This window comes from Eucalyptus grandis, chromosome 4 (genome assembly GCF_016545825.1).
Source record: "Eucalyptus grandis isolate ANBG69807.140 chromosome 4, ASM1654582v1, whole genome shotgun sequence".
Classification (NCBI taxonomy): Eukaryota; Viridiplantae; Streptophyta; class Magnoliopsida; order Myrtales; family Myrtaceae; genus Eucalyptus; species Eucalyptus grandis.
The window spans coordinates 14,911,828-14,928,777 of NC_052615.1; the positions used below are offsets into that span (position 1 = coordinate 14,911,828).

The window sequence follows — 16,950 nt, forward strand, 5'->3', positions numbered from 1 at the left end:
CTCGTCTCGGCTTCCAATTAGGTGTTACAGGCATAAGTTGAATTTATTGTAATTATTTATTATTTTTCGTAATTATTTATTTATTTATTTATTTTCCAGAAATTAGGCTATAATAACTGACAACCGAAATTTTGTGCTGATTGCAATGGTGCTCTCTGTTTATTTATTTGAGTATCAAATTGTGAAATTTTAATGTGATTGGTGATCATGGGGAATTATCACAAAAATGAATTAGTCAGCGATGCGTTCTAGAACATCGCTATTATATCGACCAAGCAGGGATGGACACGTGCCCAGAGGGTCGGGACGTAACATCGCTTGCCACTCATAGGAATCCATCTAAAAGATAAGAGCACAATAAGAAATCCTTCTTGTTCTCAAGCTAAAGGCTAAACGAACTAACATTCAAATAAGTCTGCATTCTTATTCATCATAACATGTTATATAGACGAACTTGAAGCAACCCTCCAAGTATGAGCAATTACAAGACTCTTTGGGAAGACAAAGGGCTCATAAATAAGGACTCTAGAAATTTAAAATGACATTTTACTAAACCTTGAAAATATAAGAAATAAATATTGTTGGGTGTAGGTATCCAAGACTGCTTGATTCAATGAATGTATGCACCCTTCAAAACACACGGCTACCGAAGTATCAGTATAGTTACTAAAGTATCAGTAAAGATTGGTAACACTTTTGTAGAACCGATGTTGTCTCAGAAGGCTCCGGCATTATTTGACATTGCAAACGCAACTGAATAATTGCTCAGCCTAAGATACACTTTGCATGTAGTCTTCAATCTTTTGACCAGCAGCAGCTAGTCTAGCTCACAAACTTGCTATGTGATTACACTTGCGCTAATATCTCAGTCGAGAGCAAGAGGCTGGATCACGGTAGATAGAATTTGCCGCCGAATGTCTCCATCCTGGATGCCGAGCCCATCTCCAAACTGGTAAAGCATGTGCGCAACACGAGCTGCATTCATGGCGACATCAATGAAGGGTTGGAGAAATGGCAACTCGGCATTGCCGAAGCAATGAGCATTAATGCTTTTCCATGCTTGGTTTATTAATTCCTTGATGTGCTTCCGAGCAACGACTTCCGAGACGTTCGCTTCTCGCATGTAGCAAACCACCGAGGATGGAGCATCTCCTCTATCTCTTTCAGCCTAATCAAACAAATAAATCAATTTAACTTGTTAATTATATTCCGCAAGCTAAGAATTTGTCCATCATGTCGAATTAATATTTGCATAGAAGTTTGATAATTACCGTAGACGTTCCCAGGTCATTGCAGAGTCGAATTATCATGGACACGTTGTAAATCAGATATTTGTTTCTCTCTAGCAACTCTTCTACATCCTCCAATTTCATATGTCCCACAAAATAATAAGCATGAGACAAGATCAGTGGTCCAGAAGATGATGTCCAAGCATTGCTCAAGTACTCTTCCAAAGATGGTATGTGGCCGATATTGTCCCACTTTGCTTCAGTAAGTAACGCTTTGCAAAAATCTGCCCACTGTGAAAAATAAGGGAAAAGGAAGATTTAATCGGAGATGATTAATTATCTAAGGACGTAAATTACTTGCGGTGACATATGCATGGACGTGCAGTAATCCAACAGTTTTTTGCTTACGGCTTTCGTAAGATTTGGTAGCACTCGATGCCAATCTTCATCCTTGCCAATATCATAAGCATTCTCATATGTAACATCGTGAAGCACTTGGAAACATATCTTCATGCGGTCGGGAAGCTGTTGAATCTGCTCTGAGTCCCATCTGAAAGCATCAGACTTTCCAGTTTGAGAAAATAAGCAAAACAAACACGAAAGGAAGAGATTAAGAGGCATCGTGGCCAACCCGGTAATGGCGCTGGTGAAGCATTCTAGCTCCTTCAATGAACCATAAAGGTCGTAGACATCGTCAATCACCAGTATCAAGATGATGACCTTGGTGAGAGATTTTCTAAGAGAGCTGAACCGTGGTTCCTGAGAGAGTCCAAGGGCGCACAAGAAACTTTCGACCAGCCGATCCCTCGTGAAGTCGACATGTTCAAGAAGTCCAAGATCCCTCCACCACCTGAACTTACCGAAGCAACTAATCAAAATCAAAAGCTATGAAAAACACATCATGTCCGGTACAGATATCATCAAAGTACAATTTCTTAAGATGAATATAGACCACATAAATCTTAAATGAGTTTGAGCGTGTTAAAATTACCTGGATATTTCTATAAGATCTCTTTGGTGTGTGGCTTGGACCGTGTTGAAATTGAGCTTGGCAAGCTCGAGCAGATTACTTTGCTTGTCCTCCTGTTGCTCATACAAGTCAATTTGCCATTTGATGTCGAACCACTGGACCCTCCTGTGCATCGGAAGCTCCAAATAATGGGCGGCACGTTTGAAGGGCAGACCGTCCAAACCAGGGACTCTCTCGTGGAGAATTCCAGTTGAAAAGGTTTCGCTTCATTCAAAATGTTTTCGTCTTCCAAAGCCAGATGTGATGCCTCAAGAAGCTCTACTATAGCTTCAACATCTTGGCAGTTGCTTCCGTTCAACCCGTTGCTTCCTTCTTTGAAACTCCTTAATTCATCTCATTACAAATTGAAAGCCAAGGATTTACGACAGGACGGAACCGAGAACGAGTGCAGATACTACTAAGTACTAACCATACTCAAATTTACTTAATATTAGGACGTACAATGACCGACTACTTAAAAGATATTATTATAAAGCAGTGAAAAAAGACGTGAATTTTGAGTGGCTTGTATGCATTCCATTTCATATTACCTCTCTGCAGACGAAACTTTCTTCACCGTTTAGTCCACATTTACATTATCTTTGATAGTCCTTTCTCTGGAAACAAGAAGGGTTTTTCAGAAGAGCTAAGACATCTAGGCATGTCAATTGCGCGCTTCTCCAGTAGAGTGATTTCGAAGCCGATGTGTGTCTAGCTTTCTAATGGTTACTCAAGAAAGGATTTCATAAATCATGGATTTCAGGTGGGGCTTGCCATCACAATAATAACGTGCTGGAAATTCACGTCAAGTTTTGTCTGTACATAAGTTGGACCAATTTATGTCTATGATTTAAACTAATTCTTCATGCATTCTCTCCATTAATTGATTAAAAGTAACTCTAAGGATATTAAGACGGGTATGGAAGGAACAACTTTTGTGTTGTAATCTTCATTGATTATTTGATGTGTGTTGTGCTTTGATAATAACACGTCAGAAGAATATTTAGAACTTACCTTGTGAAACGACATGGCCATGCTGTCGAAGGAGCCTAAACCGAAGTGCATTAGCATAGAGATGATCTTCCATGTTGAAAATGTCATTGTTGGTGGATGCAACTGGTTCAAGAGCTTCTTTCATTTCATCATTAAAAAGGTTGTACAACCCCAATTTTCTCATTCTATCAATCAACTCTAACTTGGCGAGCGAATTGACTTCTTCTGATAACATTGGCTTTACTTCCTCCACAAGCTGTTTCACCCGTTCTTTAATTGCTTCTTTCTGCTGAGTCAAGTTGAATTCATTAGATCAAAATATACCTCGAAAAGGCCTAAAAAAATTCAATCTATAAAGCAATGCCAAATGTTATGATTTTTGTGCATGCATATGTTGAGCCATATAAATTGGTTTTGTACAGTATATTTTAGCTATAAATCAAGTCCGGATGTGATGGCTGATATATATAATAACATTCACCAAAACTTAAACATTGCTAGCCACAATTAAATGGATAATGACATATATCAATATCATGCATGATGTTACAGATGAATCTGGAGCAAAATACACTACCATGCTCGATTTCAAGAAAACATCAATGCATGTCTCATAGGGAAAATTGTCCAAGAAGTCCAAAACCTATTATATTTTTACCAATTTAGTCTTAAACTTTTCAATTTTGCCAACTGAGTTTTAAACCTTTTGCTAATTTGTCAATTGAGTCCATCCAGCTAACTTTGGTTGGAATTCTCTAATGCATGCTAGCCATCATATATGGCACGGTCAGTATTGATATAGACAATTTTTTATAATATTTTAACATTTTTTTTTATATTTTTTCCCTTCTTTTTCTTTTTTTTTTTCCTTTTTCTTCCTCCTTTTGGCGGTGATTGACTACTAGCCATAGGAGATGGCTAACCAATGGCCATGGTTGAGCGAGCTAGCCTCATCTAGGTGAGGGTTGCTATCGCCCGCCAAAGACAAAGCCGCCCTAGCCTACGCAGGGGTTGGCCTCACCTAAGCAAGCGTGAGCATGGTGACATCAACGATGGCTGGGACCACCATGAAGTTGCCCACTCCATACAAGAGGAACACCATAATGAACAAATGCCCTACACACGCACAACGCAATGAAAGAGAGAGATGAGTAAGCGTATGTACCACATCAACTTTGCAAATTGCCATTGCTCAAATCTGGCTTGAGCGAGGCCCACCATCACTAGGCGTTTCCTTTGCCCAGGAGATGCTCGGAGAGGGGAGCCCTCACCGAGCCCGGCCATCACCTGTGGCTAGTGGCCAGTTATCGACAAATGGAGGAAGAAGAAAGGGGAAAAAATAAAGAGGAAAAAATCAAATAAATAATAATAAATTGAAAAATATATATATTATTAGATTGTATCCACATCAGTGTAGGCTATGACGCGTAGGACAACTAATGTCCATGTTAATGAATTCCAAATAAAATTGGCCAAATGGACTCAATTGGCAAATTTGCAAAATTAAAAGGTTTAAAACTAAATTGGCTAAAGTGTAATAGGTTTAGGATTTTTTGGATAATTTTCTTATGTCTCATGTGCAAACACTTGCATGATTGGATGCCATTAACTATTCACTCGTATGAGGAAGGGATCACTAAAACTAAAGCCGACACCAAAGAAGAACAATGTCGATAATGAACAACCAAATTACCTCGAACCCACTAGCGTGGAATATATAAGGTATATTCTTACGAGGTCATATCTGTCGTTAAGCGACTGGAGGAACTCGTATTTCCAAATGCTAGGCTTGTAATTGGCCGATCTTCTTTGGTGCGTCTTGCTCCCGACTTGCGGCGAATGCGCTAGGCATGGTTGGAGCTGGACTTGTTCTGTTTTGTCCTCCATGACGACCGAGCGAAAGTTGAGAAGATTGTGAGAGACAAATTTATACAAGTTTAGTGATGGAATGAGTGTAAGCGTTGTTGAGCACGATGCTTCGATATATATAGGTGAATCCCATGGGGCTTGAGAGTGACCATAAAACTAGCAAATATCTCCGAACACACGCAGATATCACGTTGAGAACACGACACGACCTCACAAATCAAAAATTAGAAGGCTACATAAGGTTCGGTCAAATAAAACTCGGTTAATCTATAAATGCCTAGCTAGCAAAACGCAAGCCACATTCCTCTAGCCAAAAAAGCAGATTTGGGGGATTAATTAAGAATAAAGTGGGTGTGCGATCCACTTCTCTGGTTGATATGGATGTTTGCTCGTAGGGTACTCCACTCAGTCTTATAAAATTGAGCAATCAACCATCATTTGTGTTGACAATATGTCTCGAGATTCAAGTGTGTGGAAGTATGGTTCACATCGAGTGAACGTTGGTCACGTCCCCAAGGACAGCTGGACTAGGACTCTCAAGCTGCTGATATGTTAAGACCGACTAAAGCTATAAAATTGTAGATTTCCAAAATCCGAGTTCATAGAGAGTCTGTATCATGGGATTAATGTAAGTGTTGTAATTTGGATTTTTTTTTTTTTTTTTGGGCTTAGTGCCTTTGTTTGTGCCAAGGTACAAAGAATGTATTGAAAAATTCCCCTCGTGAGTTCTGTTGACTTTGCACCTAAACTCAAGAACCCTTCTGTCATGAGATCAACTTTGTGTATTATTTTGTATGATTGAGAGATTGTTTCAAGAAAAATTGCAATGGCTAAAGACACTGTGAGTTATTGGATATAGTTGGGAGCTAGAAAATACTATGAATGTTTGAATGACTTGAATATGATTACAATCTTTATTGTATCGCTTGATTTATAATGAAAGCTTGTACTACTCTCCCTGAGTAGATCGTACCAACCAAATTACATTAATCCAAAATTCAGTTTACTCATCTGTTTTTGGTTTAATTCTGTATGGTCACATGTTTTTTCAACAACAGTTTGTGCTTGTTCATGATAAACTAATTCAATATTAAACCACATATTCATTTATAGCTTAAGTTTTTTAGAGCAATTGGTAGTAGTCTTACTAAATCTCACAACTTGGTCGTTAATTTCTTGGTGCATTTCAATTTGAGACTAGTAGAGGATTTGTGCATCACATAAAATTTGGAAATAGGTCTATGCTTTACTCTATGATAGTATACAACAAAATTGTAATGATTTTCGTGACTATAATCCCTTTGGTTGAATTATTCAATTTCATTAATCTAACTTTGCTTTCATATAGAGATAATTTAATTTATGACTTAAATTATCTTTCACATACAGGTATAGATGGAGTTTCCTCACTTTAAATTATTTTTTATCAATGGAATTAAATGAATGTTCTTTTTTTCTCATTGATTATGCTAAACTTAGAAGGCTATAAGGTTAGTCAAACCTTGTTAGGCTAAATAAACTAGATAAACAAATGCCTATAACTAGAAAAAGAAATGGAGGACAAAAATGTCACATGTCCATGTTGATTTTTAAATGACGACACATCATGCTCACGAGTCTATGCTCTTTCAACCTTATTCGAGCAACGTAAGTCACATGTCTATAGAGATATTTCATTCGATGGATGGCGATTTGAGTCGATGACCTCGTGTTGACGATGGACCTACGTAATGAAAGTAAATAGCAAGTTTCTATATAGTAATTTCTCTCTCTCCGAGAACAATTTTCAAGCAGTATTAACGTGAATTAAGTTTCTCAGCATTGATTTTTGGGGCGGTTGGTGATCAATTGTCTCTACTTTGAGAAAGTGATGGAAACCCTCACTAATTTTTGAAGATATATCTTGAGTTTGAACTTGAAAATAAAAAGTTTCCTAAATTTAATAGGTTTCTTAGTTGAAATAGGTTTCTTATTTAAGTGGTTTACCTAGTTTGAGCAGAATTTGTTGCGAAAAGTATCAAAGAGACGGCTTTCATGAATTACATCAGGATGTTTGAAGCAGTGAAAATCTTGTTTTAAGATTTTAGTTTTTTGGTCCGTCTTGTGTTAAGATTTTGTGTAATTCTTTTTATAAGACTAAAATATTATTTCATGAGGATAGGACATCCAATCGTCTCCAGAAAGCAGAACGGGGACTCCTCTTCAATTCTTCGGAAATACCTCAACGTTTTACCCCTGTAGAATTAATATCTCGAGTGATGAAAGCGAACATACTGGTTCTTAGAATAAAACGGTTGAGCAATCAATCTCGACTGTCACCAAATAAGCTTGCGACAATGCTGAATGAGTCTGTACGACGCATGGGCGTGTCAGCACTGCCGTGCCCTGCTAAATTGGAGCCACAGAAAACTCATCTTCGGTGTGTGAGGTAGACATACCTAGATTTTTATATGAGGGTCGGGCGAACCTTCGACGATTTTCCATACAATATGTGCGCGCTCCTCATGAATTGTGACGGCCCCCGATGCGTGTCCATCGATCGCTATCACTTACATAAAGTTCAATACCTCGTGACTCAGAATTCTTGGATCACACGTGTATGATAAGCCAAATGAGGACGTGATGCACGATAACACCATCACAGCCATTGATACGACAGTACTGATTTATACAAACTAAATAGACATACTAACTTTTCCTTCGGAAATATCCTCTGTCTACCTCAAATGCCTTTCAAGTCTGCATATTATTGTTTTTAGTCTCACAAGAACACAAGAAAGAGACAAGCGTGTGCATGAATTTCATTGAGTCACTGGACCAAGAAGATTCGAACTTTTCCTTCACTAATATTGGCTGTTGAGCTCAAAGGCTTTTCAGGTCCCCACATTCTTAATCTCTACTATCACAAGAAAGAGACGTCAAACGGGGAAGAGACCACCGACAGAGAAAACGAAGAAGTGAGAAGAGGTGCTAATCTGTGAACTATGAAAAGAGAAGACGGAGGAAATAGGGGAAAAGAGAAAAAGCTTCGTCGGTAGCCGATCCGTACGTCCTAACTAGTCAAATCAATCGCACATTGCAACGCTTGGTAAACGTTCAGGTCCATTGTTTCAGAGTAATTTTCAAAGTCAAGGCATAAATTCAAAGTTATGTTGATTTTGAACCGTGAGGTTCAATTGATGAGCCATCGGGCTGTGAATGTAAATAAAAATGATATGTAGGGCATCATAGAGTTGTGTGGTTTAATGAAAATCGATTCTAAAGTACAAGTTGATCGAAACAAAATTATGAACTTTCATGTACGAGTTACATGTAATAGAAAAGATGAACATCCTTTATAAACGAGTTTCTTTACTAGCACGCAAGAGTGGACTCATTGATGATTGAGCGTGGTTTAGTCAAGTCATTCATTAGAGTAGTATTTTACTCAAATTTTGATAACATTTTTCAACTAATTAATAGGAATACGAGTGCGTCAACTTGAGCAACTGAAGGTCAATCAATTTTCAGTTTTTTCAAATAAGTGCTGCTATCTCTTCTACAAATTTATAAACTCATATCTTAAAAGTAAGAAAGATTTGAGTATCATACGTGTAACTAAAGCATGTTTGTTGCATAAATATTGAGATTAGGCATTTATTGTTGTTCAATTATTTGAGAACAGTTTGAGAAATGTGTTATGGAAGGAAAGTTCATATATATTGCAAATTGGTTTATGAAATGAGTTCTAAATTGATTTGAGAAACGTTATATGAAAAACGTTAGGAAAGGTTACATACATATATCAAATTGTGAATTTGGTTTATGAAAAACTCTAAAATGCTTTGAGAAATGTCTTGTGAAATAAATTCATTTTGATGAACAGAGATGTGAAAGAATATATGTTTTGGTTTGTAAATTGTATTCTGATTATGAGATGGATTTGGATTGGTCTTGTGAATTATCAAGATGATGAATTGATGTTCATGATTGTTGTGAATCCAATGATGAGTTGTCAGTGTGCATCTCATGCAAGAGCTAAGTGCTACACCAAGATGCGAGTTTAGTGTGAGCTGCCCTTAGGGCCTTGTACTATACAACGTTTGACACCTAAATTTTGGCAACCTAGTTATTTGTTCATAGAAAATTAGGGATTAATTTTTAAGCTCTAAAAGGGAAATAAGGGGAAAATCAATTTGATTGATTATGTATGGAAGGTGGGAATTCTAACAAACTATTCTTGCTTCAATTAGATATTCAATCTTGATAAATGTGGAGCCGAATTTCCAACCAAGGATTAAGAAATCAAGTGAATAGAAAATCAAAATGGAAACCAAACTCAAAATCGGTGAGAAGAACGGCCAAATTGATAAATCGAAGGGAAAGTATTGAGGAGTTATACTCATCAGGTGAGTTGTTTGCAAAAATCAATAATGAACTTGGATGCATTTTTGGTAATATGAGAAAAAAGAATCAAAGTGTTAATTCATGGTGGCAAGTCCAGTCGGGGTTAAAATTCAATAATCTCCACAATTAAGGAAGTGTAACTTTCTAAAGGTCAGGAGAGGTTTTTGCTATAAAGAGGATATTTCGTGAACAGAAAGGGTGGAGCAACGAAAGAAAGAATTCGTGCATGGGGAGAATTCGCAAAAAAAAAAAAAAAAAAAAAAATCGTGAGATATAGAGTGAAAAAAGAGAGGAGGAATTCGCAAGAAAGATTAAAAAAAAAAAAAGCGTGAGAGACAGAGAGGAAGAAAAAAGAGAGAAGAAAAGCGGAACATTTTTCCTCGTAGAAGAAGGGGCAGCTCCTTTTTCTCCTCTGACAAAAGTACAAAGAAAAGAAAGAAGCAAGGCTGAAAAGACGAGAGGAGAGGGTGAGCAGAGAGAGAGAAAGAACAAAAACATATTAAAAAAAAAAAAGGAGTGTCTTCTTCCTTGGATTCTTACGGCGCATATGACAAAATTTTTGTTCAAGAAATTGATTTCGACCAGAAATTAATTTCTAAATTTATATTCCTTGGACAAGTTTCGAGTAAAGAAAACCCGTTTGATAACAATTCAAAATTTCTATTTCAGAAATAAAATTTCATTTTATAATAGAATAAATTTTTATTTCTAAAAATAAAAATTGATTAGATAACAATATAGAAAATCCCCAAATACAAAATAATAGTTGAAATAATACTAATACATTACAAAAGTTGAAAATACAATTTCATAGAACTTTCGGCATATTATTATCCCTTGCCATTTTATTGGCAATTGTTTTCCTAAGCGTATTTATTTGGTTTCCCTCCTCAGTCAATGTATCATTTGCAAGCTCATCCTGCGTAGGTTTAGACAAGTACTGCAGATCTCTATATAGGGAAATTTTTTTTATCCATTTTGTCCTGATCATGGATGTAATTATGGATGTCACAATATGCAATTACAATATGTGCTTACTTTCAAATTGCAAATGAGGGCATGTGCCTCAATATGAAAAACGATTCTTCAATGTCACAAATGATCTTTCAATGACAGTCCTTAGAGAAGAATGCCTATCGTTGAACAATTATCTTGCAGTTGTTAGCCGTCTCGCTGTACCCCTATAATCATTTAAATGATACTGTTCACATTTAAAATGAGTTAAAAATCCTAGAGTTGCTGCATAACCAGAATCTACAACATAGTATTTGCCTACAACAATGTATTCATACATTGGTTATAATTTGTAACTATAAATATGATCAAAAAGAAAATTACTCTTTAAAGGACAAGCAAATACTAGGTGGCGGCCTAGGAAATTCTAAGCGAGTTTCATATCAAATAAACAAATGCACATCACATTATGAGTAGCGATTCTTTTCCTACCTCTAAATGGGATTTGCTTCGACACCGGTACAGAAGCATGAATATGGGTGCCATCAATGGCACCTACACAGCCTTGTTATTTTATCAAAGACTAGTATTATACAAGATTATCAACAAAATAAAATTGATGGTGTAAAGGAATATATGAGAATTCTACTTTGAAGTAACGTTTATGGTTAGGAACCAATCGGGGGAAGGTTGGTTTATTTTGATTCTCAAATTGAATCAATCCAGGTGCCCATCCCTAATTTCTTTATTGTTGCTCAATGAATCTTTAATGGCCCTTGCATAGCAAAAAGAGAGATTCTCTTGAATCCATTGCTTTGAATTAAAATTCAAGATTGTGTAACAATATAATTATTTTGATTTTGCAAGAATTTTGAATCCGTAAAGAAATAAGGTTAAATTTCCAGGCACGTTTTTATTCATCTATTATGTAAGAATTTTTTCTTCAAATGGCCATGCGCGTGCCCTTTCTAGGAGGAAAGAGCTCCATTGTTTTTAAGTAAGCATTTAAGAACTTTGGTCATTTTTTAAAATTGGGGACCCATTCAATTGCCTTTCATCCTAAAGAGGAAGTTATAAAAAAAAATGAAAATAAAAAAACACGAGCAAAATCAGAAAAAGAAAATTAGCAATAATTTGTGAAGTTGTGATTACGAGTGAATTAAATTAGCAAGAAAGTGCAAGGTTCTTTTATATGATTTGATTTCAGCTTTTGATTTTTATTTCAGAAATTAAGAAGTTAAAAATTTCAGCTTTTGATTTATCAAATTGCATTACCAAATGGATTTCTGTTTCAAACCTGTTCCGAGAAACAGAGAAACAGAGCGAGAAATAGAAATTTTATCATGCGTGCCCTTAGCGACGCCCGATGCCCTCTCCGCCCGGAACTCACCGTGCCTCACTCGTGCTACCTCTTCGCCGCGCCGCTCTCCTCCTAGCTGCTGACACCCCCCTTTGCCCAAGCACCATCAGCGCCATCTTCACTCGACACCCCGATGCCCTCGCCTCTGCTCATCCGACGCAAGCAGCCCGCGCCCGATGCCGCCGTCACACCTGTAAGTCCGCGCCACCGTCTTCTCTGTCCCCAACGCTAGCAGCAAGTCGCACCTCAGCCCGTCGCTGACCTACAACGCTTGACGCCCCCTTCCACCCGGCACTCGTTGCACCTCACCCACGCCTGCACCTCCGCACCACCACTGCGCGCCTGCACGAGCACCACCGTCACTGACACCAAAGCAACCTGACGCCCAAAGTCGTAACCGCCCGCTTCTAAACAGCAAACCCACAGGTAGCATCGTCGTCGCCCCAATCGCCACCACTGTTTCTTCCCTCCTGCCATCGCTCGCTTGCAACAGCTGTCAACCCCCCCCTCTGCCTTAGCCTGAGCGCCACCAACGCCCACGCCTCCCTCCGCCCGGCGCCGCTCGTCACGGCACCAGCAGCCTTCGCCCCCGAGCCTCTGATTGCCGTGTTGCTACTGTCACACCACCACCACCAGCACCTCCGCTTGCAACCTGCGCCCGTCATCGCTGCTGGATTTCCCACCAGTCGCCGTGCTTCTCGCTGCCCGACGCCCGCGCCACCGTCCTCGACCTCAGCGCAAATCATCGGTCCAAATCCGGCGCGTTGGTGTAGTTTTTTTTTTTTTTTGAAAAAGTCAAGGTAGTTTTTTTATTTAGTTTTTTTTTTTTTAATTTTTAATCAAGTTTTGTCTTTATTGCTCAAATTGGAACATTGGATGACGACGTTCATTTCGTTAATATTTTAAGCATTATCCTTAGGGTTTTACCTATAATTACTGTAATTATTAATTTGATCTGTAAATCGTCAGATTATTTTTTAATTATATTGATTTTTGGGGCATTCTGATGAAATTTTGATTATTAAATCATTATAATTATTAATTTGATCCATAAGATTTTAGATTAAATTTTTAATTATTTTGAATTTTCTCTAATGTGATGTTTAGAGTTAAAATAATTGTTAATTTAACTTGTGAGACAACTGATTATTTTTTCAATTATTTTAATCATTCTTTTGATGAATATCTTGATTATTTTAAATATAATATATATTTGATAATTGCTTATCTTGAAAAACACTAAAAAAATATATAAAAAATTCAAAAAATCAAATCTTGTATCGGAATATGTTGGTTTCGTAAATTAGGATTGCATTTTTAGATTGCTCGTTCTGGTAATTTTTGGAATAGATTAGGAATGGATCTAAATAATTTTTTTTTATATAGATAAGGTCTTAAATAATGTTTACACATTTTAATAATCTCTCTTTAAAAAAAATAGTTTTCTAAGATAGGATAGGGTTTAAGTCAAATTAACCCTCAAAGCATATTAGAAAATTATTCATTTTAAACAATTTAATTAGTTTTTTTAATAAAAAAATATAAAAATATTAGGTGCATGTCAAATAGTTTGCATGTTAGGTTCATTTAATTTGAATTTGCTTGTTAATAAAATTAGGTCATGTAGTTAAAGTGCATGTTATATAGTAAAGTTTTAATTTCAAGATAAAAGAAAACCAAAAAAAAAAATTGCTTGCGATTGACTTGATTTCATGATTTTGATTCTACTAAGCAAATAATGTACCACCACCGGCCAATTACAACATTCAATGTCGCATCAAATGAGAAGGGTCAGATTAGTACGATCTTGAGTATTTCTTTTCAGAGTGCAATTCATGTGGATCAGACCGACTACGAACATGGTTACTTTGTGCGATATTGTAACATGGACATCTTTCAGAGATTTGGCCATTGTAAACCCAAGTAAATGATTATGCAGCATAGGATACAATTTGCGTGGAGTACTCAAATCCTTCGACCGGCAGCAGCTAGTCTAGCTTACGCACTTGCTTTGTGATTACACTTGCGCTATCTCAGTTAAGAGCGACAGGGTGGATCACTGAAGATAAAATTTGCCGCCTAATATCACCGTCCTGGACGCCAAACCCATCTCCGAACTGGTAAAGCATATGCGCAACGCGAGCCGCGTTCACGGTGACATCAATGAAGGTTCGGACAAAGGGCGTCTCGGCATTGCTGAAGCAATAAGCATTGATGCTTTTCCATTCCTGGTTTATCAATTCCTTGATGTGCTTCCTAGCGATGTCTTCCGGAACATTCGCTTCTCGCATGTAACACACCACAGACGATGGAGCATCTCCTCTGTCTCTTTCGGCCTAATTGAACAAGTAAATCAATTTAATGTGCTTATCAGATTCGATCTCCTTGATTCAATTACACCATATGCCATTTTTTTTTCGCAGGCTAAGAATTCTTAACATCATCTCAAATTCAGTTGGTTTATAACTTCAGCGCAGAAATTTGATAATTACCGTTGACGTTCCAAGGTCGTTGCAGAGTCTAATTATCATGGACACATTATAAATCAGATCCTTGTTTCTCTCCAGCAAATCTGCTACATCCTCCAAATTCATATGTCCCACAAAGAAACTAGCGTGAGACATGATCAGTGGTCCAGAAGATGATGTCCACGCATTGCTCAAGTACTCTTCCAGCGATGGTGTGTAGCCCATACTGTCCCACTTTGCTTCAGTAAGTAGGGCTTTGCAAAAGTCTGCCCACTGTAAAAAAATAAGGAAAAAAAAAATACAAATTCAGAGATGATCAATAATGTAAAGATAAAAAAAATTTGGGGTGGCATGTGCATATGTATGGAATTATCCACAAGTTTTTCACTTACGGCTTTCGCGAGATGTGGTACCACTCGATGCCAATCTTCATCTTTGCCAATATCATAAGCGATCTCGTGAATAACATCGTTAAGCGCTCGGAAACACACCTTCATGCACTCGGGAAGTTGTTGAATCTGCTCCGAGTCCCGCCTAGAAGCATCAGATATTCCAGTTAGAGAAAACAAACTCAGCCGAGACGAAAGGAAGAGATTGGGAGGCATCGTGGAAAACCTGGTAATGGCGCTGGTAAAGCATTCCAACTCTTCCAACGAACCATAAAGGTCGTAGATATCGTCGATCACCAGTATCAAGATGACGACTTTGGTGAGAGATTTACGGAGCGAGCTGAGCCGTGGTTCCTGAGAGAGTCCAAGGGCACACAAGAAACTCTCGACCAGCCGATCCCTCGTGAAGTCCACGTGCTCCATAAGTCCCAGATCCCTCCACCATCTGAATTTACCGAAGCAACTAATCAGAATCAAAAGCTAGGAAAATCACATAATGTCTGGTAGAGATATCTTCAAAATAGGCACGTTCCCAGGGTGAATTTAGAGCATATATATATGTATGTCACGACCGAGTTTGTTGAGTTATCATCCTGAGATGAGTTGAAAATAGAACATGACATCCTTTAAATAGATGACCTTGGTCGAATGAATCGCTACATTTTCTACATCATTTGTGACTACATATAAAATTACCTGGATATCTCTATAAGATCTCTTTGGTGTGTGGCTTGGACCGTGTTGAAATTGAGCTTGGCAAGCTCAAGCAGATTGCTTTGCTTGTCCTCCCGTTGCTCGTACAAGCTTATTTGCCACTTGATATCGAACCACTGGACCCTCCAATGCAACGGAAGCTCCAAAGCGTGGACGGCGCATTTAAAGAGCCGACTGTCCAAACCAGAGACTCTCTCGTGGAGAATCCCAGTTGAGAAGGCTTTCGCTTCGTGCAAAATGTTTTCACCTTCCAAAGCCAGATGTGAAGCCTCAAGAAGCTCTATCATAGCTTCAACATTTTCGCAATTGCTTCTGTTGAATAAGATGCTTCCTTCTTTGAAGCTCCTTAATTCATCTGATTACAGATTGAAAGTCAGATTTATGACCGGACAGAACCGAGAATAATTGCTAATGATACTCAACATTAGAACCACGATGACTGATGACTCAGAAGATCTTTTCGTAAAGGAGTGAATAACGACGCATGAGCTTTGAGTGGCTTATGTGCACCCAATTTCATCGTACCACTGTGGGGAGGACACTTTCTTCACCGTCTAATCTACAATTATATTTTCTTCGTCCTTTCTCCAGGTCTCGCAACGGGCTGTCAGCGTCAACAGCCAGAATTGGCCTCGGCGGCTGCCCGCTGGCTCCTAAGTCTTTGGTTGGTTTTGAATTTAAAAAGAAAAGTGCTTTACAAAGGGTGACTTTTCCAAATATTATTTAAACCAAAGTTGTTTTTCAAAGCACTTTTAAATTACAATTGATCAAACACTACTTATATTTTGAAAAATTCCTTTAACCTCAGAGTTTTTATATTTTCTCACAGACTTTCATAAAAAGTCGAACCAAATGTACCCTAAGTTCATATAGATATGTCGGTTGCAGGACTTTTCCAATATGATGAATAAAAAATTCAATGATAATCTCAACAAGTGATATTGAAGTCAACATGTGTCAACTTTTCAATGATATCTCCAAAAAGAACCAACTTTTGTATAGTAATCTTTAGTATATGTAGGATTTTTTATTTTTATATTTTGGTTGTGATTTGATGGTAACATCTTACACCTACGAATTCACACAGGTCCATATTTTGAACTTACTTTGCGAAATGATATGGCCTTGCTGTCTAAGGAGTCTAAACCGAAGTGCACTGGCATAGAGATGTTCTTCCATGGTGAAAACATCATTGTTGATGGATGCAACTATTTCAAGAGCTTCTTTCATTTCATTTTCAAAAAGGTTGGACAACCCCAATTTGGTCATGCTGTCAATTAACTCTAACTTGGCAAGCGAATTGACCACTTCCGATAACATTCGCTTTACTTCCTCCACGAGCCCTTCCATCCGTTCCGTGATTACTTCTTTCTGCAGAATTGATTCATATTTTTTAGATCAAAATCTACCCTGAAAAGGCCTCAGATAATTCAATCTATAGAGCAATGCCTAGATGTTTTTATTTTAGTACATGCATATGTAGAGCTATATGAATTGGTTTTGGTACATGATATGATAGCTATAAATCAAATCTGGATGTGATGACCAATACATATGATAACACTGACCAAAACTCTAA

The 16,950-nt window shown here is 37.7% G+C and overlaps 3 protein-coding genes across 4 annotated transcripts; all 3 read right to left on the reverse strand.

Annotated features, from left to right (window-relative positions):
• Positions 1–404: 404 nt before the first annotated feature.
• LOC104441155 ((E,E)-alpha-farnesene synthase) lies at positions 405–3,493 on the reverse strand. 2 transcript variants are annotated; one of them, XM_039311771.1, is made up of 6 exons: positions 3,253–3,493; positions 2,221–2,592; positions 1,861–2,079; positions 1,638–1,779; positions 1,272–1,520; positions 405–1,168 (listed from the first exon to the last, which is right to left on the reverse strand). In XM_039311771.1, the coding sequence occupies exons 2-6, from the start codon at positions 2,370–2,372 to the stop codon at positions 866–868; spliced, it is 1,065 nt and encodes a 354-aa protein (XP_039167705.1). In that variant the 5' UTR covers positions 2,373–2,592; positions 3,253–3,493; the 3' UTR covers positions 405–865. The 2 variants fall into 2 exon arrangements, with proteins under 2 accessions (XP_039167705.1, XP_010052465.2); XM_010054163.3 differs by lacking the exon at positions 3,253–3,493 and adding an exon at positions 2,790–2,930.
• A 10,043-nt stretch (positions 3,494–13,536) lies between these two features.
• Positions 13,537–15,098, reverse strand: LOC120292434 (alpha-farnesene synthase-like). The gene is made up of 4 exons (XM_039310603.1): positions 14,884–15,098; positions 14,661–14,802; positions 14,293–14,541; positions 13,537–14,136 (listed from the first exon to the last, which is right to left on the reverse strand). Exons 1-4 carry the CDS (start codon positions 15,078–15,080, stop codon positions 13,834–13,836), a joined length of 891 nt encoding a protein of 296 aa, XP_039166537.1. The 5' UTR covers positions 15,081–15,098; the 3' UTR covers positions 13,537–13,833.
• Positions 15,099–15,349: 251 nt separating this feature from the next.
• Positions 15,350–16,721, reverse strand: LOC120292506 (alpha-farnesene synthase-like). The gene is made up of 2 exons (XM_039310730.1): positions 16,478–16,721; positions 15,350–15,726 (listed from the first exon to the last, which is right to left on the reverse strand). The coding sequence occupies exons 1-2, from the start codon at positions 16,719–16,721 to the stop codon at positions 15,350–15,352; spliced, it is 621 nt and encodes a 206-aa protein (XP_039166664.1).
• Between the last annotated feature and the right edge of the window lie 229 nt (positions 16,722–16,950).

What these genes read in the sequence shown, in the direction of transcription:
- LOC104441155 (XM_039311771.1), bottom strand. Translation starts at nt 2,372, where the DNA reads ATGCACAGGAGGGTCCAGTGGTTCGACATCAAATGGCAAATTGACTTG. An exon ending in TTCACCAGCGCCATTACCGG is followed by an intron (nt 1,780 to 1,860) that starts GTTGGCCACGAT and finishes TGATGCTTTCAG; the next exon opens with ATGGGACTCAGAGCAGATTC. An exon ending in TACCAAATCTTACGAAAGCC is followed by an intron (nt 1,521 to 1,637) that starts GTAAGCAAAAAA and finishes TATTTTTCACAG; the next exon opens with TGGGCAGATTTTTGCAAAGC.
- LOC120292434 (XM_039310603.1), bottom strand. Translation starts at nt 15,080, where the DNA reads ATGGAGCACGTGGACTTCACGAGGGATCGGCTGGTCGAGAGTTTCTTG. An exon ending in TTTACCAGCGCCATTACCAG is followed by an intron (nt 14,803 to 14,883) that starts GTTTTCCACGAT and finishes TGATGCTTCTAG; the next exon opens with GCGGGACTCGGAGCAGATTC. An exon ending in TACCACATCTCGCGAAAGCC is followed by an intron (nt 14,542 to 14,660) that starts GTAAGTGAAAAA and finishes ATTTTTTTACAG; the next exon opens with TGGGCAGACTTTTGCAAAGC.
- LOC120292506 (XM_039310730.1), bottom strand. Translation starts at nt 16,721, where the DNA reads ATGGAAGGGCTCGTGGAGGAAGTAAAGCGAATGTTATCGGAAGTGGTC. An exon ending in AGGCCATATCATTTCGCAAA is followed by an intron (nt 15,727 to 16,477) that starts GTAAGTTCAAAA and finishes ATCTGTAATCAG; the next exon opens with ATGAATTAAGGAGCTTCAAA.